General features: G+C 43.9%; 2 protein-coding genes across 2 annotated transcripts in view; one reads left to right on the plus strand and one right to left on the minus strand.

Annotated features, from left to right (window-relative positions):
* The first annotated feature begins 507 nt into the window (after positions 1-507).
* On the plus strand, positions 508-3,655 carry LOC311238395 (tubulin beta-4 chain-like). Its single transcript, XM_084326444.1, has 4 exons — positions 508-607; positions 835-943; positions 1,048-1,158; positions 2,435-3,655. The coding sequence occupies exons 1-4, from the start codon at positions 551-553 to the stop codon at positions 3,490-3,492; spliced, it is 1,335 nt and encodes a 444-aa protein (XP_084182570.1). The 5' UTR covers positions 508-550; the 3' UTR covers positions 3,493-3,655.
* A 15,485-nt stretch (positions 3,656-19,140) lies between these two features.
* The window catches only part of tm9sf1 (transmembrane 9 superfamily member 1), a 37,058-nt gene continuing 31,815 nt past the window's right edge, over positions 19,141-24,383 (minus strand). Inside the window, exon 9 of the mRNA XM_084326412.1 lies at positions 19,141-20,200. Within this exon, the coding sequence (XP_084182538.1) occupies positions 19,807-20,200 (394 nt within the window). The 3' untranslated portion in view covers positions 19,141-19,806. The remainder of the gene's footprint in view (positions 20,201-24,383) is intronic.

A 24,383-nucleotide genomic window follows, 5' to 3' on the forward strand; every position in this document is an offset into this window, starting at 1 on the left:
AAATAAAAAGGGAACCTTTTTTGACAACATGGCACAATATCTCCATGGATTAGGTGCATATACAAAATATAGAAAAATACATAATAACAGAAACAATAATACAATTAAATATATACAATTAAAAAATATATATCAAGGGCTAGGGATTTCTTTGTCATTCATATTCTTGTATTATGCTAAAAAGTTCCATTGCATTTTTGTTTTATAATCTAAAGTATGTATATAATATCTAATCTTTGGGGAAGTAGGACAGTCATGATGATGTCGGGTGGGTGGGGAGGATCACACGTGTTAGATATCAATCTGATTGACAGTACAAGAAAGCCAATGGTAATTATCCATTAGAAGAATATATTGGTCTACAATTGTGTCCATCAACGAGTTTCGTGACCATCAGCCAATGGCCATGCGGTATCGTGTGGCCCGGCCTTCAGAGGGCGGGTTCAGTTGTCACATATAAACGGGGAGTTCCTCTGTTTCGCGCACTCTCAACTCGTCTTCCCTTCCTTGTTGTGATATAATAAGACTTGTTCTTCTACCTCCAGACAAAATGAGGGAAATTGTCCATCTCCAAGCCGGTCAGTGTGGAAACCAGATTGGAGCCAAGGTTAGTAAATATTCTGTGTTTAAAAGTCTTTCTCTGGTCTGCATCCCCTTAATAACTGTATTGTGCTGCTGTGTACATTCTGCAATCTGTTAATACAATTTTCAATCAATTGGGCTTGGAAGAATAATACGTTTTTGTTATTGCTCGTATATTATTGCTTAACCTTCTGTGAATTGTCGCAGTGAAAGGGTTAATGCTTACCTAATTCAATGATTTATCTCTTTCAGTTCTGGGAGGTGATTAGTGATGAACACGGCATTGACCCAACGGGCACATACTGCGGAGACAGTCACCTGCAGTTGGAGAGGATCAATGTCTACTACAATGAAGCATCGGGTAACTTTTAATTTTGGGAATTCCTAATTTGGATGATGACATTCCATTTAGCCGAGTTCAATTGCTGTTTTTTTCTGACTTGCTCTCCCCTCTCTTTCCCCTAGGTGGTAAATACGTGCCCCGTGCTGTGCTTGTCGACCTAGAGCCAGGGACTATGGACTCAGTGAGATCCGGACCCTTCGGCCAGATCTTCAGACCAGACAACTTTGTGTTCGGTAGGTAATTAAATTGTCATAGATTGTGTGACAGACACAAGGTGATTGTATTTGTGTTGTTTAGTTGCAGTGCCATGTTTGGCCACTAAGTGGCGCTCTATTGTTTTTGCCTGATGTAGCTACAGGTTTAATTTGATTTAACCAGTCAGTGACTTCTACACTTCCTGTTCCAACTGACGTCAGACGGCAGCATCAAGGGTCAACTTGTTATAGTAGTTTCCCTAGTAACGATGTGGCTAGTCGTTTTAATATAGTTGTGTATATTTAATAATGCTGTATGGCCATAGTCCTTATTGTATAATTTGTAAATAATAAATGAGTTTGTGCCAAATCCCAAAAGCAATGTCACTCTAAGCTATTGTGCTAAGCTATCCTGGTACTGTTCATGCTGACAAGTTGACGTCACACAGCCAGACATGTTACATTTAATGTTGCCACATGTCCTGTGCAACGGTGTAAAGTGTGTTTACTCAAAAGCACTGTACCAAGGTAAATTTGAGGGAACTTTGTACTTCTACTGTACATTTTAATGGAAATATTTATCAGTTACTTTGAAGAAATATAGTTGTTCATGCGAGACGTGTCATGGGTAGATGAAGCTGATTCACATTTTAAGTCTTGTCAAACTTCAAGAGGACATTGATGGGAGCAACCATAACTGGACCACACATAAAAACTAGAATATATACACATTACATTTTTATACTTAATAAAGAAATACTTTATATTCAGTGGCTAGTTCTAGCTGAAGCCGAACTAGAATGGAGAATTAAGACGACTCCTTCCCTCCACTAGTCCACCTTGGGCAAGTGTTGGTACCCTCTCTAGCCTCCCTGCCTAGGGATACAGTGGCCGCACTGCCTTGTGTGTGTGCATGGGGATACGCAAAGGCTAAGGGGAGAACCCTGAAAGAGAACCGCACTGCCTTGGGTGTAGGAATACGCAATGGCTAGGTCCTCACCGACAATGGGGTTACCTGTAAGGAGGAAGGGCATCCGAGGTATAAAACTAGCTACAAACCAAAAATAATGACACCAGTGGCGTGGAGTCAGTCATCGTCCGTCCAACTTCACTGTAGTGGGGAAATATGGACGTAAAACGAAGATTATTCAATATCACTTTCTTTCTCTTACCAAGGTAGAATTGTGAATTTTTTTAAAACCTGATATTTTCATCTGGGTATTTCTTCTTTTTTTTTTTTACTTGGTAAATGTAAATAAACTGTTCCACCACTGGTCCTGTGAGATTAGTGCTGATGTGTTGTTGTTGTTTGCAGGCCAGAGCGGTGCCGGTAACAACTGGGCGAAGGGCCACTACACGGAAGGAGCGGAGCTGGTGGACTCTGTGATGGACGTGGTGAGGAAGGAGGCGGAGGGCTGCGACTGCCTGCAGGGCTTCCAGCTCACGCACTCCCTGGGCGGCGGCACAGGCTCCGGCATGGGCACCCTGCTCATCAGCAAGATCCGTGAAGAATATCCAGACCGCATCATGAACACGTTCAGCGTGGTGCCGTCGCCCAAAGTGTCGGACACAGTCGTCGAGCCTTACAATGCTACGCTGTCGGTCCACCAGCTCGTAGAAAACACAGACGAAACCTTCTGCATTGACAACGAGGCCTTGTACGACATTTGCTTCCGCACCCTCAAACTTACGACCCCCTCATACGGCGACCTCAACCACCTGGTGTCGGCCACCATGAGCGGCGTCACCACCTGCCTCAGGTTCCCCGGACAGCTCAACGCCGACCTGCGCAAGCTGGCCGTCAACATGGTCCCGTTCCCCCGCCTCCACTTCTTCATGCCCGGGTTCGCACCGCTCACCGCCAGGGGCAGCCAGCAGTACAGATCCCTGACGGTCCCAGAGCTCACCCAGCAGATGTTCGACGCCAAGAACATGATGGCCGCCTGCGACCCCCGTCACGGACGCTACCTCACCGTGGCGGCCATTTTCCGCGGCCGCATGTCCATGAAGGAGGTCGACGAGCAGATGCTGAATGTACAGAATAAGAACAGCAGCTACTTCGTTGAGTGGATCCCCAACAACGTGAAGACCGCCGTCTGCGACATCCCTCCCCGCGGCCTCAAGATGGCGGCCACCTTCATCGGCAACAGCACGGCCATCCAGGAGCTGTTCAAGCGCATCTCCGAGCAGTTCACCGCCATGTTCCGGCGCAAGGCCTTCCTCCATTGGTACACCGGAGAGGGCATGGATGAGATGGAGTTCACCGAGGCGGAGAGCAACATGAACGACCTGGTGTCGGAGTACCAGCAGTACCAGGACGCCACCGCCGAGGAGGAGGGAGATTTCGAGGAGGGAGAGGAGGAGGAAGCTTAAATTGGGTGTAATGGTGCCTCTACCAAGCTGTGTTTCCATCGTCTGTCCTTATGTTTTGTCACCTTTTTGCTGGCTCTTGTCTGTTGAGTAGTTTAAAAGAGTTCCACTACAGCTACCAGAATTATTATTTTTTACATGTAATAATAAAGTTCCTTTTGCTTAATCTTGGTCTTGGTGTAAACTAGTGATTGATTATCTGCTCTTCAATTCACTGATTCTTGAGACAAATGACTGAAATGCAAGGTCTCAAATGATTTATTAGGAAATTTGACAAGTGAAGTGAAGGCGCTTTACTTCAGTATTTACATTTTAGGGAACTTTGTACTTTTGTCAAAGGAAATATTGTCCTTTCTATTTATCCAAACCCATCGGTCACTAGTTACTTTGCATAGAAAACATGGCAAAATTTGCTAGTCAAATAATCAGCCAGCATAACGACCATGTGACACTTTAACACAACCTTTACGTCGATGGATGAAGAATGAATGCTTCAGACCACTGAATACACAAATTATATATTACATCGCTGCTGTCGGGACAAAACCTCATAACTCCAAAAACCCAACTTTTCAGCAGATGAAAAAAACTAACACAGATTTGAGGGTGAATAGAGTTAGGAGGTTTAGACAGATGATCGGTTTAATGCTTTTCCATTGTTTAAACTTTGTAAAACCCACACACACATATGGAGGATGATCTACGGAGTTGATTTATATAATAAAAATTTTTTTCAAAAAATGGAGTTATGAGGTTTTGTCCCGACAGCAGCGACATGTACTTTTACTTTTGATACTTCAATGTCAAAAACGTCTCAACCTTTACTTATGTAGAATTTTCAATGGAGGACTTTTACCAATCTGGGTATTTATTCCAACACTTAAAATAGTGGTACTTCCTCCACCACTGCAGATGAGATACCAAGTTTTTAGGGAGTCCTATTTGCTAATATCAATAGCTGACAGAAAATGTATGAGACAAATTAAGAGCACACTGGAACAACGGCTGAAAGCACTGATGAAAGATAATAGACGGGTAGGTAGCTGGTCATATTACTGACATCCTCTCTCTGACACCCAGTCACAGAGCTCAACGGGGGAGGCCCTTGTGTGGTTTACATTGCACAGCGTGTGCTGTATGTGTGTGACCTAGATATTATGAGCATATAGTGTTTGCCACATATATTGAACATGGAGCCTATGCGCTGTAATGACATGCAAGCTATAGTGTCTTTGTTTTGTTGAACCACTATTCATTCAGCCCAGAGAACTTTAACCCTTTCACTGCCGCGCTACCAAAACCGGTTAACACTTTCAGCGCGACAATACACAGGTTAACCCTTTCACTGCCACACGGCAGAAGGTTAACCCTTTACACTTTACGGTGACCGTCGTTTGTGTGATAGATAGTAAAGGGTTAACCTTCTGTTGTGTGGCAGTGAAAGGGCTAATATCTGCTATTCGCTCGCAGAACTAATCTACATAAAAATGTGAGGTATGCACGGATGCTGCAGGACTATGAATGGTGGAAACGCCTTGCGGCCATGCATTCGAAGGCCCGGCCGCCCGTTAGACCCATCGTCCTATAGGCAGCAGCTCTGGAACGCTGGCGTCACGGACACATTCTCGCCCGCCATTCAGATTAACCCTTTCACTGTGACAATACAGAAGGTTAACCCTTTCACTACCACACTACAGAAAATGGTTAACCGTCTGCAGTGTGGTAGTGAAAGGGTTAACCTTCTGTAGTGTGGTTGTGAAAGGGTTAACCCTTAGTCGTGTGGCAGTGAAAGGGCTAACCTTCTGTATTGTCACAGTGAAAGGGTTAACTATTAATAAGCCGCTCCGCCCTCATTCCACAACTCACTGTTTTTGAAGGACCCAATGCCCCCCTGATTTATTTAAATTTGTATTGCTGCCTATGTTTACCTATTTTGTTTTCTTCTCTGTTTTGCTACTCTTGTTTTTTTTTTTATCTATTTTTAGTGCTGCTTATCGTTTTTAATATGCTCCCTCTGTACAGCACTTTGTGCCCCTGTGGCTGTTAAAGCGCTTTATAAATAAAGTTGGATTGGATTGGATTGGATTGGATTGGAGAGAAGCCGCACAGGCAGAAACGGAAACCCTGTCGCATGATGATGACACTTCAGGAACCAGAAGACCCCACAACCCTTTCTGTGACATCGCAGTCACCCTGTGACCTCACAACCCCCACTGAGACGTCGCAGCCTGCCTCGTCTGACCTTAGAATAAAAAGTCTGTGACGTCACGGTAACCTTGTGACCTCACAACCCTCTCTATGCCATTGCAGTCGTTTTGTTACCTCACAATCCCCTTTGTGACATCAGTCTTCCTCTGACCCACAAAGACCCCCACTCACAATTTGTGGAGAATGACTGGTGTTTATTGGAAGAATAAATAATGTGTGGGTAATGTATACTGTTTGTTGAAGTTTGATTGGTTTCTCGTGTCTGTTTCTTAGACTCGTTTTCATTCAATATTCGCAGGATGGAGGTTCATTCACTTCAGGTGGTCTAGTCCTGAAAACAGACACGCTGATGTATTAAGATCATAGGACTAATGGGTTTATTAAGATCATAGGACTAATGGTTTATTAAGATCATAGGACTAATGGGTTTATTAAGATCATAGGACTAATGAATTTATTATGATCATAGGACTAATGGTTTATTAAGATCATAGGACTAATGGATTTATTATGATCATAGGACTAATGGTTTATTAAGATCATAGGACTAATGGATTTATTAAGATCTTAGGACTAATATGTTGGGTTATATGCTACCTGTAGTTGGGTTGTTTGTAGGCCGCCTGTAGTTGGGTTGTAACTTGTATGCCTGGTCAATTTAGGTGAGGATGTTACTGTATATCAGTGTAGTTTCCATATTGAAAGGTCCTACAGCTCCTGGATCAGTCAAACCAGGCCACCTTTGGTGTCTGTGTTGAACCAGAGGATCAAGGGATTTTACAATGTTTACAAACTAAATATTGAATAAGCAACATGTAGCCTCGTCATAAAAACAACAAAGTATACGAGTGAGTGTGTACATGATCTTCAAGATTCAATAGTTTTATTTGTCACATACATACACGAGACATGCACTTTAATGTAGGTGGCCATGCCCGCCTCGATTGTGCAAAAATACAAATAATAAAATAGAATAGACATGATAAAAAAAGTTATACGAATATAATACAATGCTAAGCTTAACCCTTTCACTGCTACACTACAGAAGGTTAACCCTTTACTATCAGATCAGTGTTCTGATGGCCTGGGGGAAGAAGCTGAGTAAAGTCTCTCTGTTTTTGCTCTTGTCACAATCTTGTCTTGAGCTCCTCCTCGCTGGCTGTCAGTCTGACAATGGCGGGGGATTCAGTTTTATTTGCCACGTGGAAGCAATACAATCATACAGTTTTCATACAAAACCATAAATACTGTTCTACCATGGGCAAAAGGAGCCGGAAGAAGAACAATTCTTATAGTTACCTGCCCCCTATTCCTAAACTAAACAAGTATTACTTGATGGTTGGCGACGGCGTACAACCTAATTTACACTAAATAATTCATACCACATACAAAGGAAAAAACAATCCACAGATTAAACAAGAAAAAAAATAATAATAAAGAAGAAAAGAAAAGATCTCACTATTCAGATTCACATTTGAATCTCTTACTGACTAAATATATATTTTTAAGTTAGGGATAAGGAAGGAATGGGAAAATGTATTTTACATTTAATATAAATTCAAGATTCAAAAGACTGCACACATTTTGTTTCCTTGTATCACTTTAATGTTTTCGTCTGCTTTCTGAGTGCAGCTCCACCAACTCTCGCTGTCAGTCTGGTGGTCAACGCTGTTAGGACGAGAGAGAAAAACATGACATGTTGTCATTTCATGACAACTATCATCACTTGTTGAGTGTCTAATCCTGCTTCTTCAAATACACCCCATGCACCCCAGGGCTTTGGGGGGTGTTTTGTGTGATGCTGTGGTGAGAGGGTCTTTAATGAGTCATTTGCACATTGTTTAGAGTAGCCAAGAAAAGAGGGGGTGATCTTCAACTTCAACAAGAACACTGATCAGGGAAAACAAGTTATGTGATTGGGGGAGGGGGGTGGGGTGTAAACGGCTATTGTTTATCTAGATTCTGGTTGAGAAATAGACCCCTCAGGCTGGTTAAAAAAAAAAGGTCCTCTTCTATTTTTTTGTGAGGTGAACCTACGTGTATAGCTCCAGAACATGAGAAGTGCCTCAAACTCATCTGTGTGTATGTAAGGTTTTGAGTACACAGAAGAGAAGAAGATTCAAGAGATTATTTTATTCGACACATACATACACGAGACATTTAGTGAAATGAAGGTGGCCATGCCCGCCTTGATTGTGCAAAAAATACAAATAATAATAGATAATAAAATAGACATGATAAAAAGTACTAAGATACAATACAATGCTAAGCTTACAAATTAGAGGAATATATATAGGCCTACTGTAGTACATGGTATAAATGGATGTAACACACACAGCAAATAGGCTTTATGAATTTTGAATGAATTTATGAATGATAGTCAGGGTGACCCCTTAAAATAAGACGTAAGACATATCCCCCACTGTTTTTGTGTGATTGAATATTTACAAATCCATGACGATTGTCTTAAACATTGTTACTTGTTCCACATGTGGTTAATTTTCAATTTGAGCAGGAATTGATTTTTAGACTGGTGGTACTGAAAGCAGGTATAGCATTCTATAGTTAGTGGACAGTGTTGACTAGAACAAACAACATGTTTATTTATATATATATATTATAAAACTATGATTTGGACAGTCTTTCGACTAGAACAAACAATGTGTTTATATATATTATAAAACTGATTGGAGTGGATACGAGTGGACAGTCTGTTGACTAGAACAAACAACATGTTTATGTACCTATATATATATTATAAAACTATGATTTAATGGACAGTCTGTTGCCTGGAACAAACATGTGCATGTATATATATATATATATTATAAAACTGATTTAGTGGACAGTCTGTTGCCTGGAACAAACAACATGTTTATTTATATATATTATAAAACTGATTTAGTGGACATTGTTGACTAGAACAAACAATGTGTTTATTTTATATATATATTTTATAGTGGACATTCTATGGATTAGAACAACAAATACAACAACAACAACAACAACAACAACAACAACAACAAATACAGATTACCAAGGTAACCATGTTGGGTCCACACATCAAAAGGGCTCCTATGGTAATACTCAGCACTGTACACACCAACCCCTGTTAGCAAGCACTACACACACACACACGCCTTAACGCCCCTCCCATCAGTCCCACCCTGTCCAGCTACAGATCAGTGACTATGCTAATTAACCATTAGGCTCAGTGTACTCACACTCTTTCACTGCTATAACTTAAGTATTACCAAGTCAATACAGCCACGGAGGGCCACCACAACAAGCATTAGGATGTTAATGAGGGTCTGATCTGATTCATGTTTATAAAATAATTACTGATGGGGGGTGGGGGTAGGTAGCCTACATACCAACATGTCCAGACAGATTATAAAGATAGAGGGGGGGGGGGGTCTGGGTTTGAAGTTCACCTGTCTGAGGGGGGAGGGTCTGGGTTTGAAGTTCACCTGTCTGTGGTTCCTAAAGATCCAGGTAAAAAAGAGGACTGTGATCTTTGAGCTTTTGCCATTGTCTTCGAGATGAACAAGCTGGACTACAATCTGCCTTCCTTACACAATTCTTTCAAAGCAAGCATATAGGTGTGATTGATTGATGTGTGGAAATGTAAACATAAACATAACAGGGATGAGTTGTAGCAGGAAGCACAGCTTATCCTGTCCCTTTCTTACAACAGCAGAATAAAACTCGTAAGAGAGAGAAAGGTTAAAGGTTAAAAACAACAAGACAACCATGTCTTTGTTTTGAAGAAATCAAAACATTCCCTTGGAGCAACTACCTCGGTTCTGTATTTGTCTAGCTTTCCATGATAATGTTGATCCATTCTATAAATATATATCACACATTACTGTTTGTGAATTGGTATTCCAAAGCCTCCTGGAGATTTTCTGAAACAACTTCTCTGGTAATATCCCCAGGCCTTCTGTAATATTCTAAACAATATTATTTTCTAATTCTTGTAATGTCCTCCGTTTAGGAATATAATGCATTGTGTTCAAGGTGCTACTCCTGCACACACAACCAGGGGGGGGGGGTTCTGGTGGGACTCCTTGAGAGAGCACTAAACCAAACAATACATGATTAGGCCAATATTATCTATTGATTGAATGAGAGAGCATTAGAAGGGATTACAATGCGGCAAATCTCCTGGATTCGCTTGTTACTGTTGCTAATAGAAAATAGCAATGCTGAATAAACCGTATAGACCTCCAGGGAGGATTACTTGAAGTCTCCATGCTTTAACAAAGATAGATACCCTGCAGATAGGTACGAATTAATCTAAAAACACGTTGAATGACAACAACCCATCAGAAGGTTGTGATAATCAATAATGAATATTGATAACAGCAAAATTACACTTTCTCTTTTCTCTCTCTCTCTCTAGGGTCCAGCTGGGAGCTACTGGGAGGAGAGGCCTTATTATCCTGTTACTTTGTTTTGAAAAGTGCTCTATAAATATAGTTTATTATCTGTGCAATATTGGGGCCTGCATGATATTCCTATTATGTCAGGGGTTGTTCTACTTTTTAATGTGAGATGTTGAAGTTTCTTTCCACTGCCCTATAAGGCTACATGGAAAATAACTCAAGCATTTTACATATACCATGTATTTTACATTACAAATTGTACAGCACAACTTAAATTAAAACATTCAAATCAATGGAGGGGGACAATATAGGAATAGTTTAATGTAGGTTTAGGTGAAGCTGGTCCATTGCAATTATGGATTGATATAGTAGGGCATATAATGTGTGCATATAGTACACACAGTGTACTATAAATGTATTTCATATTTAGACTAGGCCGGCCTATTATAATAACCATGCACTGTTGTAAAGTGCATCTCCACAGTCCACACCCACTCACTCACCTACCTGATATAAACCACACCCACTCACCTACCTGGTATAAACCACACCCACCCACTCACCTACCTGGTATAAACCACACCCACTCACCTACCTGATATAAACCGCCCCGGGGCGCAAGCGAGGCGCGTTAATTGCTTGAGTTGATTAGGTTACTTTGCCAGACATCCATCAGGTCTGCTATCTCTACGGAATCATCGGGACCGAATATAGTGGGCGACCTCACGGACAACCGATTTATTTTTTGTTTGTCACAACAACAACATCGGTGGTGATACTAGATGGCCGACTGGACGGTGCCGGTTCCCTACAACTACAACACCCCGTACCACGCCTACGCGTACAGCCTCATGTACCAGACGGTGCAGAACCTGCAGCAGCCGGAGCAGAACCACCCGGGTCTGAGCGGCTGGTCGGAGGCCGCGGCCGGCTACAACAACTCCGAGGCCGGCTACTACCCGACGACGACCCGAGACGAATCTTCTCCACCCGAAAGTCCCGAACAAAACCCGGGGAACAGCAACCCTCATCATCACCACCACCACGGAGGACATTACATCCAGGGCTCCGGGGTCGTCTACTTCGGCGGCGGCGGCGACCCGCAGCAGGCCGGTCGTCTCTTCCACCGGAGCCAGCATGACGCGCGGCACCACCGGGCAGGAGGGGAGGCCGAGCGGGCCGGGAGCAGCGGCGGGACGCCGACCAGTGACTCCTCGCCCGAGGCGCACACCTCTCCCGGTGAGTTCACCCTTGATTAGTAGCCTGTATGGAACCTGCGTACCTTCTTATGCCCAGAACCATAGAACTCCATGTAACGTTTTATTTATTTGTAGTAATATTTTATTTAATTTTTTATTAAATGTATAAATACTGTACTAGATACTTGTGGCGAATGGCACACAATCTTGTCACATTAGCACCAAGTAATTTGGGATTGGCATCGATTGGCCTTACAAGTGCAAATGCATGGTATAGGATCTTCCAGGCAACAGACTGTATACTAAATCAGTTTTATGTATATATACATTTTATATATTATAAAATGATTTAGTGGGCAGTTTATGGTATTCTAAATCGAGTTAAATAGTGCAACCATGGTACACAATATATGGTATTCATTGTGAACTATTGGACTCACTTGGGACAATTGGCTTTGGTCATAGACCAAATCAGCCCAGTTGGTTGTGAAAACTTCTACTAGTCTACTGCATGACTTTGGTATGATTGTGATCACCATAGGTAGCTGTTATGCCTACTGGTTGCTGACTGCCCCCGCTAACCCCCCTACTAACTGCCTCCCCCTCCAGAATCATGGAGCTCTAGCAGTAGCAGGGAGGGCAGTGTCCCACAGTCTGACCCCACTACCTGGCCAGGGACCAACCTCGACGACGAGAGCCACGACAGAAGAAGCAAGCCCGTCTCCAGCAGCGACCACCAAGTCGACGAGGAGGAGCCACAGCAGGAGGCCACCCTCTGTGTGGCGGACAGCGCCGCCCCGTCCAGCCCCACGCCCGTGTCCTCGTCGACCCAAAGTACTAAGAGCGTCGCCCCTAAAGCCAAGACGAGAACTGCCTTCTCTGAGAACCAGATGAAGACCCTGACGCAGCGCTTCAGCGTTCAGAGATACCTCACCCAGGCGGAGATGAAGAACCTGGCTGCGTTCACGGGGCTCAGCTACAAACAGGTTGGTGTGGATGGACTATAGGACGGGGCATTTTGACCCATGTATTTGCAGCTGTGAAGTTAATCTAAATCACTTGGAATGTGATGCATAAAAAAAAACTATTCTGCCTCTACATGAATGAACACAACACTCAAATATACCATCTTTAGATTTTCCATAAAGTTTGAAAACATTGTTCCTCTTTTTTTTTTTATAGCTTTGTTGCTTCTTATTTTCCAGTAAACAGTGCAGTGCCCTTTTGGGTGCTCAAAGCGCTTGTAGGGTGGGAATTGCCTCCTTCACCACCACTGGTAGCACCCAACCTTGGCCTACGCAGGCTCAATGGCTCAAACGGTGGCCTTGATGTCAGAGACCTGATTGGGAATTTGACCAGGAACGTCGGGGAACCCCCTACGATAGGCGTCCTGGGTTCTTTAACGACCTGAATTCAGTCAGGACCTCGGTTTAGCGGAAGGAAGAAGACAGATGGACGTTTGTTGCGTTGGCTAGCCAATACTATTGTCACGCTGAAGTTGTGTATCTAACCGTTAACATTAGTTGTGCTAAGAACACAGCTAGCCAAAGTTCACACATCCTGTACCAAAAATCTGCATTTCCATGAGTGGAGAGACCTACTGCAGACAGAGTCTCCAGTGGTTAATGGGGCCTATCTCTAGTGTTACTCGTGCCTTGCCTATCTCTATTCGTGACCTATTGTCCGTTTCTGTGTGCAGGTGAAGACTTGGTTCCAGAACCGTAGGATGAAACTGCGACGTCATCAGAAGGACACCAGCTGGGTGTCTGAGCGCTACACGGTCAACAAGAACGACTCCAATCCCATCTACGCCAGTATGCCCTCGCATATCCCCAACATGCCCCCGCATATCCAAGCAGTAAGTGACTAGTGATTATGGGGCAGGGGCTTGGTTTAATGCTCAGCCCTATGTTGACCAGTGTGTTGTCCTGACCATGTGTCCTGTTGGGTCAGTAACAGAGACGTAACGGGCCTGGACACAGAGTGACTCACCCACAATGGAGGCCCAGCTACAGTCTTGGTTGAGGTCTTAAAGGCAGGGTGATACATAGATATATATAACTAGATGGTGCAAGGAGGAGTCTCCAGCGTAGTTCACACCGACGGCCATCTTGTCACAGGCAGCACACCCACTCATAACATGAATGTCTATGGTGCATGTACAATTTGGTTTATTACAAACGTTATTAACGTGGCTATGATTCAGGATGCTTGGACATGTTGAGATTATTTTCATATGAAAGTATATTATAAGTATGCGGTATGATAACTACATCTCGACGTTTATAACAAACCAAACCCTTTGAAAATCGTTTGAAAATTTAGCAAGCTATGGTTATTTCAATAGTACATGCACCATAGACATTCATGTTATGAGTGGGGGTGCTGCCTGTGGCAAGATGGCCGCCATGTGGCAACGTCTTGTCTCCATTGGCCAGCAGCGCGGGTGAGTCTATGGGGTGATACACAGCCATATTCTGGTCATGGCCTTTCTGTGCTACTCTCCTGATATGGCAGCTAAATGTAGTAATAATTATATGAATTCAGCCTCTTTTCGGCCAATGCCCTGGGGCCGTCCATCTTATTAATATTAATAAACTGGACTTTGGAGAAGTCTTTATTTGGCATGCAGACACGCCTTGCGATGGGCGGCACACACACATTGTTAATATCTATGATTCAACATTACATGTTGACCATGATCTAAATCTACTCTTGTAGTTCTACAATATATAGCTTTTATTAAATTCATTAGCTATTTGATGCATCCACTACACTAGGAAAATGTCCTAAATATTCCTGGATGTACTTGTAATGTATTTCAAAATGTGTATCATATTTCTTAGGTTTCCCAATTTCCTGCTTTTTTTGTGTGTACTGATCACACCCTGTAATATAGGTTTTTATTAGAGATGATTGCTATTTGAAAAGCCTGCTGTACAATCCTGAATTGATTCCATACTAAATGTAATCTGTGGGTCTTCCAGTACCAAGGAGAGACCCAGGCCCACCTCCAGGAGCAGTACAGCCAGCAGATGAGGGAAGCGGCGGCCCTGAAGAACCCCACACCGGCCCAAAACCTGAGCTACTACCTGGCCTCCGTCGGAGCCGCTACAGGGGGCGGCAGCGGCGCTGGCTACCCCCATCTGCCCTCGCCTGGCCCCTGCCAGCCCGGCGCGTCCAGGCCCCAAGCTGCCGACTGGCCTGTGGAACCACCCGGCGTCCACTACAAGTACAATCCCAACGATGCCGTTGTGGGTAACGACAGCGACACAAGTTTCGACGGCGACGAGGGCAACCCGACCCGCATCCCCAGTCCTCTGGGCATGACCGTGGGGCACGGCGCCGGCAGGTAGTGGCTCGGTCCGACAGTAGCTGCCGGTTAATCCGGCTCTGTAAAAGTTGTAAATTTTTTTTTCCTACTCACGTTCTTCTCACAGCTTGAGTCGTGGTTGTTTTGAAAATACTTTCAAAACAAGTGAAGATGTTTTACCTTTTTTTTTTATTGTACATCTTATTTTTATACCAGATTTCTTACCAGAGTATTTAATATATGTTGTTGTGTTTGCCGTTTTGTGATTGATGATGCGCCCTTCGAAGATGAGGCCCTGCTTATGTCTGAGACTGTTGTGTCTTGTCATTTTGTGTTTTGGAATAGAACGTTGTAACGCAAAGTACTGCTACATATCTAATGTGTACACAAGTGACTGCACTGATGGCCAAGCTCCCAAACTGAATAAGAGTATTGGAACCATTTCCAGTTCCATAGAATGAATTGAGAGTTGTTATACCTAAGTTTGCTTTATTCTATATTGTTCTCGGTCCTGAAACGTAAAATGTACTCAAACATTTCCCTGGGTGCTCTCAGTACCTCGGATGTAGAACCATAGAAGTACATTTAAGTTGTCAGAGGAACAATGTTTTCAAACTTTTATCTAGATGGTAAGTTGGGAGTTTTCATTCATAGTTGAAGACGGTAGAGGTTGAGTACTTTCTGGTGATATTACGTTCACAACTGTAAATACATGGGCTGTCCAAAGAATTTCACAACGGCACCTGTATGGTTCTTCAGTGCAAGGGTTCAATTTCATTGTCTTATAGCTTCAGACTTTATACCAGATGACATCACAAATGAAAGTTTTGCCACTCTTTTGTGATTTTTGCATTTGGGAGGGAGTGGTTTGTGTTCACTAATATTCTTGGAATGTCCCAAGACCACAGGAGGAATAACATGTCAATTCTTAAATTGGGTGTAGTTAATTATTTGCTAATACTATTCGACTCCGATCCAGCAATTGTTTTTATTCAGGTTTTGTTTTTTCTAAATGCCGTTCTGCATTTTCACTGTTCGAACTTCCAAGAGCAAAGATTTTAAATTTTTTATTTTTTATTTACGGCCTGGTCTTTTTTTACTACCGATCGATGAACTTAAATGTCTATTTGTTGTTCTAGGTTTGTTCTGTACACCTAGTCACTTTCCTGCTGTAAGTTTGTTAAATGCTGATTGTTATTGGACATGATTTTTTGGAATAAATGGCCGTTCACTTTTATTACTTGAAGTGTTGCGTTTTCACTGACTAAGTTGCCTGTACACTGGGTTTTTTTTTTTTTTTTTACTCAAGTTTTATTCACATTTTTCACAATTTACAGTACAGTTGACGGACACAAATTATATTTTCCAACAAACATTCAACATAAATGATAAGACTAAAACAAAAAAGTGTGACATGGGTTCAATGACCCCCCCCCTTGAATTTCTTTCCTCCTTTATCCTTCGCCTTCTTGTGTTGTATTTGTTTCTTCCTCTGTGATGTCGTTCTCGTTCCCCTTATAGTCCTCCCATTTTCCCCATATTTTTCTTCTTGTAGCCTCAGCATGTGAGTTATCCTGTATCTCCTCTACTATTCCTACCCATTGTTTTATTGTTGGTGGATCTTCTTTGTACCACAGCCTTGTTATTGCTTTCCTGATGGGGTTGTCTTTTTAATGCTTCACATTGAGACTACACAATTTTCTGCTATGAGTATTTATTACTCATTTACTGCTCTGAGTATAGTACTTGTCAATAATACTTGAGTAATAATGGTACTTTATGGTTGAGTGCAGTGCATTGGCTCTGTAGGGATGTCATTGTCTGCCCAACGGCAAGCTAAAATACATGAGCATTTTGACGGAATTAATAAAACCTACTTCATCTTGGGCGTATGGGTGGCCATTTGAAGACATCAATATAAAAATATTCTATTAAAATAACATTACCCAAACTAACCCCAAAAAAGTGCCACAGACACTTAACGTCACCTGAAGGGCTTTTGTTATTCCCGCCTTCACTAAGTGGATGATCATCATTGGAAATGTTCTATTTATTACAGTAAGAGAACCAAATCGAATGTATTGAACATGGAAGAAACAACACAGTTCAAACAATTAGCTGTAGTCTAATACCGGTCATTTAAGCTGAATACCTGCCCATCCCTAATTAAGTTAATAGTTTATGAAATATGGTATGTTAGATTAGCCTCATAATGGTCCATACAATGCATTTTGTAATGCAAGAAAACTCATTTTGAACATGACTGGTCTCTAAAGAAACCAACAAATTATAAAAACACTTTTGTAAAAAGAAGTCTTTATTGAAAAGATCGTATTTACATCAGAACCTAAATCAGTTGATGGTGATATGGTACACAACGTGACGGTACTGTTCCCATCACCCGCGTCACTTGACTCTACCAGGGTAGATGCTATAGGTCCCATGGCCAGGAAGAACATTTTTACATTTATTTTTTTCAATGTTTAGGGAGTGGTTAGGATGGGTTTATATAAACCACTTTTAACATTTTAATTGTGACCACTTGTGGCTTTGCAGCTTGGTCAAAGAAACAAACTAACCCCAAGAAAACACCAGGCGGGCAGAAATCAACCAGGCAGACGGGAAGAAACGTACTGATGTCGCGTGCACCAACGTCTTCCACAAACACGACACGCTCGTTCCCCGGATCTATTCCACCAGGTCTGCCCGGATACACGCTCATATATTCCGGATCTATCTATACTACGGGGCAGTTAAAAATAAAATAAAGTGCTCCCTGGTGGAATAGATAAGTGCAACAACAAGCATGTCTAGGAGAAACATCGCTGCCAACTCAAAATGTTGACACGGAATCAAAACCCATTATTTTAAAGACAAAACGGTACACCCACCACTTTTTCTTTTCATTCTTGAATTCTCAGTCCTAACAACTGAACTATTAAATACGACGACTGACTGTACGTTGGCGGCTAATTGTCAGTTAATGTATTTTAAAGTTGTAAAAGGTCCATTTACATTTCCAATGTTTGTAAACATTTGAGTAAAACATATGGGTTATGTTAATAAAGTTTGATTTAAAAAAAAAATTGTCCACCTACAAGTTAAACTGTTTAAAAGTACATCATGACTGCATCACACATTTAAATGGCAAACATTTATCTGGGGTTTTCACCTGGATGTGATTATTGCGAGTTCACAGATGCACAATTCAAATGACAACATTTCAGGTACCCGTTTCCCAACCAGACCTGAATTTCCCACCCCTATCATTTCCTGTTTTGATTTGTGGAGTTCTGATCACATCTCAGCTTTATAAAATATAGCTCAGACAGTGACCTCAAGGTGCACAAAGAACCCCCCCAACACGTTCAGTTTTGGGGAGATACAGTATGATGAGTCAGAGAAGTGATGATTAAGCCCCGTCGGACTCCGTTTAGGCCCCGCCGTGGAAACCTGGAGGCAGTCCAGGAATGACAGCAACAGATCTGATAGAATGGCTATTCCCATTTAGATCTACATTCTAGAACGCTCACTTGGCCGGTGTCATGTAAAATGGCTGCCATACAACGTTTTTGAAAATGTTTTCATGTGAAGTCGGTGGGAATTCGAACAAGAGGAGGGTGACTGGGAGATGTCGCCACTTCTTACAATGTGATTTCCCCCCCATAGTAACCTAGAATTATTCCAACATTCTAATGGCAAGTGTGTTAAAACATTCCAGCTATTGTGTCCACATTATGAAACAATGCTCAAATAAAAATACATGACAACGTTATCGAAACTCTATGGCAGCCATCTTTGGTGTACCAAAGGAAATTGCTATGATAGACTAGGAAAGGCCTTTTTTTCTCTTCCGTCTGTGGTTAGGTTAGCACAGTTAACCAGATCATTGAGGAAAAAACGCACGTCTATATCCAGTGATATAGCTGTGAATACAAAAGTTGGTAAACTACAAACTCCAGTTGGTGGCCACGCATGGGGCAAACAACCACAAATAATAAAAATAATAATAACATTTTCAAAATAGTATTTCTGTTTTACGTTCTCTGATGACCCTATTTTCATGTTTCAAGGCAGCCTGATTCTACTTATTGTACTGTACTATTAGGTATATCATGAAGATAAGAGGGTAAATGCTTTCTTTATTTAGGTACACTATGTAATGGCGCCAAACAGCGACCTCTAGGCAAAAGAGCCCGGCCTCTCGGTATTGCACTTTGTTTACATGTTTGGCGGCGTCACAGATTCTACATTTTAAGAGGAGTGTGAAGTATGTTTAGGCGCGGTTTACCCTCCCACACTACATATTTGAATCTTGTGAAACGGAACTTGAACATTAGATTATGGAATGTCTTATCAGTTGACGGATGATCATGTCAATTATGAGGAAAATCGAGAAGTTGTTTCATGTTTTTTTTTTTCTCTGGGTAACTGTAATCCAAACCAGACGTCTCCATCATAGTAGTGATACTGTATAACCACTCCTCTCACAAGTCACATCCTACAGGATATCAATCATCCCTTTATATATCCCAATATACCCCCCCCGCCCCCCCCCCCCCCCCAGATCCCGGCACTCACTCATCCATCCATCCATCATCCCTTTTTCAAACCATGAAGGCTTGTAGTCTCTTCCTAAGCTCCAGCCAAATCATGATTAGAAGGCCCCTATTTATCCTGCCATATACCCCACAGGAGGTGTGTGTGTGTGGGTGTGTGTATACGTAGCATGAGCAAGTACGCATGTTAGAGAGAAAGAGAGATTGTATTTGTGTGCATGTGCGCATATACTTGGTTTTAATATGAGCAAATGCAGTATGAATCTGTATGTGTGTAGCCTATAATGTATGTATGTATCTGTATGTATGTCTGCATGTCTGCGTACAGCGGGTTTAGCCTGTACGTGCATGCGCCCTCGTCCATCTTCCGGCTGCGGTAGATGTGATCGTATGAACCTAGTCCCTCTCCTCCGGCTGCGGTAGATGTGATTGTATGAACCTAGTCCATCTCTTCCGGCTGCGGTAGATGTAATCGTATGAACCTAGTCCATCTCTTCAGGCTGCGGTAGATGTGATCGTATGAACCTAGTCCATCTTCAGGCTGCGGTAGATGTGATCGTATGAACCTAGTCCCTCTCCTCCGGCTGCGGTAGATGTGATCGTATGAACCTAGTCCATCTTCAGGCTGCGGTAGATGTGATCGTATGAACCTAGTCCATCTTCAGGCTGCGGTAGATGTAGCGTATGAACGCCAGCGAGGCCCAGAAGGACACAGTGCCCAGCATGAGCGAGAACACCAGCGCCGTGAGCAGCGAGTAGCCGAAGAACTCGGCGCTCTGCACCACGCCACTCATGGACGAGCGGTTCCGGTAGTAGAACACGGAGTAGACGAAGATGAAGAGCCCCGTGGAGCCGGTGCTCAGCACGCTGCGCCACCACCAGCGGTAGTCCTCGCCGGACAGCAGGAAGTAGGTGAGCGCCACGGAGATGCAGGCGCCGACGGAGAGGAGGATGGCGAAGACGCAGAGGAGGATGCCGTACAGGGTGTAGTGCTCGCGGCCCCACACCGTGGCAAAGATGTAGTACAGCTCCACCGAGATGGCACTGAGGGAGGGAGGGAGGGAGGGAGAGAGAGGAGGGAGGGAGAGAGAGAAGGAGGGAGAGAGAGAGAGAGAGAGAGAGGGAGAGAGAAGGAGGGAGAGAGAGAAGGAGGGAGAGAGAGAAGGAGAGATAGAGAGAAGGAAGGAGAGAGAGAGAAGGGAGAGAGAGAGAGATAGAGGAGGAAGAGAGAGAGGAGGGAGAGAGGAGGAAGAGAGAGAATGAGGGAGAGAGAGAGAGAGAGAGAGAGAGAGAGAGAGAGAGAGAGAGAGAGAGAGAGAGAGAGAGAGAGAGAGAGAGAGAGAGAGAGAGAGAGAGAGAGAGAGAGAGAGAGAGAGAGAGAGAGAGAGAGAGAGAAGGAGAGAGAGAAGGAGGGAGAGAGAGGAGGGAGAGAGAGAGAGAGAGAGAGAGAGAGAAGGAAGGAGAGAGGGAGAGAGAAGGAGGGAGAGAGAGAGAGAAGGAAGGAGAGAGAGAGAGAGAGAGGAGGGAGAGAGAGAAGGAAGGAGAGAGAGAGAAGGAGGAGAGAGAGAGAGAGGAGGAAGAGAGAGAGAATGAGGGAGAGAGAGAGAGAGAGAATGAGGAGAGAGAGAGAGAGAGAGAGAGAGATGAGGAGGGAGAGAGGAGGGAGAGAGAGAGAGAGATGAGGAGGGAGAGAGAGAGAGAGAGAGAGAGAGGAGGAGAGAGAGAGAGAGGGAGGGGAGAGAGAGAGAGTCAAGTCAAGTGTATGCACATTTAAAAACAACCCACATTGACCAAAGTGCTGTACAGACCAGAGCAGGTAGTACAATTAAAAGTAAAAAAAGTAATACCATTTTCTTTTTTTAAAGAAATCCATAGGCATCAATACACACATAGTGCTTAGGCTGCAATCAACCAATTAAAAACAGATCATAGCAGAAAACGCCATATCAGGGGGATCCAAAGGCTAGCGAATATAGGGCCGGCGATAGGAACGACCTTGAAGGCCTAGGTGTAGGTGGAACACACGGGTCTGCCTTTGCCCAAAATGTAATAATGTTACAGTATTAATATAGCCATCAATATCTTATGCCAAATGATTAGGGCCCATTACAAAAATATATACGTATATATTTATCAATAATACATTTATTTTTGTAATTTATAAACAAGTCCGAGTCCGATGCAGTCAGTGCTCAAGTCCTGGAAATCAGTGCAGGACTGGGACTCGAGTACTACAACACTGGGGTCAACCAGGGAGCATTCTGCCCTGATCTACCCCCCCCCCCTAGTGGATAGATCAGGTAGTGCTACAACACTGGGGTCAACCAGGGAGCATTCTGCCCTGATCTACCCCCCCCCCCTAGTGGATAGATCAGGTAGTGCTACAACACTGGGGTCAACCAGGGAGCATTCTGCCCTGATCTACCCCCCCCCTAGTGGATAGATCAGGTAGTGCTACAACACTGGGGTCTAACCAGGGAGCATTCTGCCGATCTACCCCCCCTAGTGGATAGATCAGGTAGTACTACAACACTGGGTCAACCAGGGAGGATTCTGCCCTAATCTACCCCCCTAGTGGAGAGATCAGGTAGTACTACAACACTGGTGTCAACCAGGGAGGATTCTGCCCTGATCTACCCCCCCCTAGTGGATAGATCAGGTAGTACTACAACACTGGGGTCAACCAGGGAGGATTCTGCCCTGATCTACCCCCCCCCCCCCCCCCCCCCCCCCCTAGCACTAGGATCCCAAAGTGCTACAGGGTTAAAACATAGTTAAATAATTATTAATAATAATAAAATAAAATACAGAATACAAATTTAATAAAAGGAGCGGCCGGGTAGCGCAGCGGACTAAGCGTCTGTCTACCACCGCAGAGACAGTGGGATCGAATCCAGCTGCGGTACCTCCGGCTGTGTCGGCCGTCCATACTGACACAATTGACAGTGTCAGCGGGTGGGAAAGCCGGTGGGTGGGTCCTGGTCGTTGTAAAACAGCGACCCCTACAGTTCGGTCAAGGGAAGGATCTGAGGGACGGAGGTAGTGTGACCCTCCACACGTTACACTCTCCCAGTGAGAGTCTGCGCTGCCAGGTGAAAAGAAGCGGTTGATTGGCTACACATGTGTCGGAGGAAGCATGTGATAGTCTCCGCCCCCTCCCAGACCGACGGTAGGGGTAGAGTGCGCAACGACCAGGAAGGGGATTGGGAATTGGCATAAGGACTAACATTGGGAGGGGAGAAAAACGGAGGAAAAAGGAGGGGGAAAAAGATAACAAAAAATAAAAAGATTATAGAATATAGTTAAAAGCATAGTATAAAGAGAAATTAAAGACAACAGCCCAAGAAGACTTAAATCACAAGGAAAAAAAAGAACAAGCTAGCAATCAAAGGCCTTTTGAATAGATAGGTTTTCAGGCCCGCTTTAAAAGAGTCCAGGCTCTGTGGTGCCGTCAGCGGACGGGGAGGCTGTCTCTCTCTGGATAAGACGGTAAGCTAATTCCCAAAATGTCGGCGCGTTCCTTTAAAAGCAAGTATACACACAGAGAGCCTCCAGGGGCGACACCCCCTCGACCCGCTCACCTGAAGGGCAGGAAGCCTCCGATGGCCATGTGCACGGCCGTGTGTTTGTACCAGGCTGCGTGGGGATCTGCCGGGCGATGTTGCGGGTGCGGCAGGGCGCCTGGATGCTGCCGGCGCGGTTCTTGCCCACGATGCCGCCAATGACGGTGAGCGGGAAGCCCACCAGGACCCAGGCGCCCAGCAGCAGCAGCACCGTGGTGGCCGGCAGGGCCTGCGTGGAGCCGCTCCACCAGTGCACCGAGTTCACCACGCTCCACGTCAGGAAGAGGGGCGCTGGGGGCACGACAATGTCTTCGTTTAGTCACTTAATAACTTCATTTACCATTTATTCAACCAGGTAAAATCCCTTGAGATCAAGGATCTCTGTTCAGGGTTCAGGGATGAATGGGGAGCCTGTACGTCACAGTCTGCACTAGGGCTGTACCGAATGTCATTTTTTAACATTCGAAGCTTCGATTGAAGTATTCGAACGAAGCTTCAAATGTCTATAAAAAAAGAAATTACAAAAAATATATATATTTTTTTTACTGAATCCTCAATTTGAATAAAGTGATTAATCTGATTAAATTAGTCTTTTTCTTTTATTAAATCAACTTTCTTTGATGAATATAACTCATCAGTTTCGTCAACATAAATAATCCAATAAGGGCACGGTTGGTATGAAGTGATGGTGACGTCTTATAGTATAATATTAAATATTAGTGTAGCCTAATCTTTAAAGGTGCTATGCAGTGCTATTCCTAGCACTATTTGGGCAACTTTACACAATTCCTGTTGGTCTATTGAAGACATTTGTATGTTTTTTTTTCAAAAAAATGCATTGTTTTATATTTCTAATCAAGTACTCGGAACCATCATTTTTCAGCCTCTAGAAATCAGGCTGTTATGGCCTGGCTCCGCCCATAAGCACGTTGAGTGACAGTGCCACACAGTCTGCACTGGTAGAGGGAGGGAGGGAGGGGGGGGAAGAGAGAGAGAGAGAGAGAGAGAGAGAGAGAGAGAGAGAGAGAGAGAGCGAGAGAGGGAGGGGGTGGGAGAGAGAGAGAGAGAGAGAGAGAGAAAAAAAGACAGTCCGCCGGCAGCTTGTTTTTTTTTTCTTTCTTCAATCTCCCCCCCCCCAAGTGCTCTCTATCTCTCTCCCTTCTCTCCCTCTCGAGTATGAGGAAATGTTTTTCTTTTTTTCTTTCTTTCAATCTCCCGTTTGCGTGTGTGGCTCGCTGCAGGCCCCCCCCCCCCCCCCCAAGTGCTCTCTATCTCTCTCCCTCTCGAGTATGAGGAAATGTTTTCTTTTTTTCTTTCTTTCAATCTCCCGTTTGCGTGTGTGGCTCGCTGCAGGTCCCCCCCCCAAGTGCTCTCTCTCCCTCTCTCTTCCTTTCTCTCCCCTCTCGAGTATGAGGAAATGGTTTCGCTGTGTACAGTCAGTCTAGGTAGAATGGGGGCGGGCATTAGCTCCAACCACAGAGCCAATCGCATCACTGTGTCTATCCACAGCGCCCAGTGACGTGCTCAGGGACTTCAAATCAAAATGACCCGATTTACTAGAGGCACAGAGGGGCTGGGCTGAAACGGAGGAATTCGCCTATAAGGTATTTAGACCCTAAAACACATTGATACGAACTCCTATTACTATATACAATGCTAGAGAC

Source organism: Notolepis coatsorum (assembly GCF_963971535.1).
Source record: "Notolepis coatsorum genome assembly, chromosome: 12".
NCBI lineage: Eukaryota > Metazoa > Chordata > Actinopteri > Aulopiformes > Paralepididae > Notolepis > Notolepis coatsorum.

Excerpts from the sequence above, each read along its gene's own strand:
- LOC311238395 (XM_084326444.1), top strand. The coding sequence starts at position 551 with ATGAGGGAAATTGTCCATCTCCAAGCCGGTCAGTGTGGAAACCAGATT. Across the intron at positions 944-1,047 it reads CTACTACAATGAAGCATCGG|GTGGTAAATACGTGCCCCGT; the intron begins GTAACTTTTAAT and ends TCTTTCCCCTAG. Across the intron at positions 1,159-2,434 it reads ACCAGACAACTTTGTGTTCG|GCCAGAGCGGTGCCGGTAAC; the intron begins GTAGGTAATTAA and ends TGTTGTTTGCAG.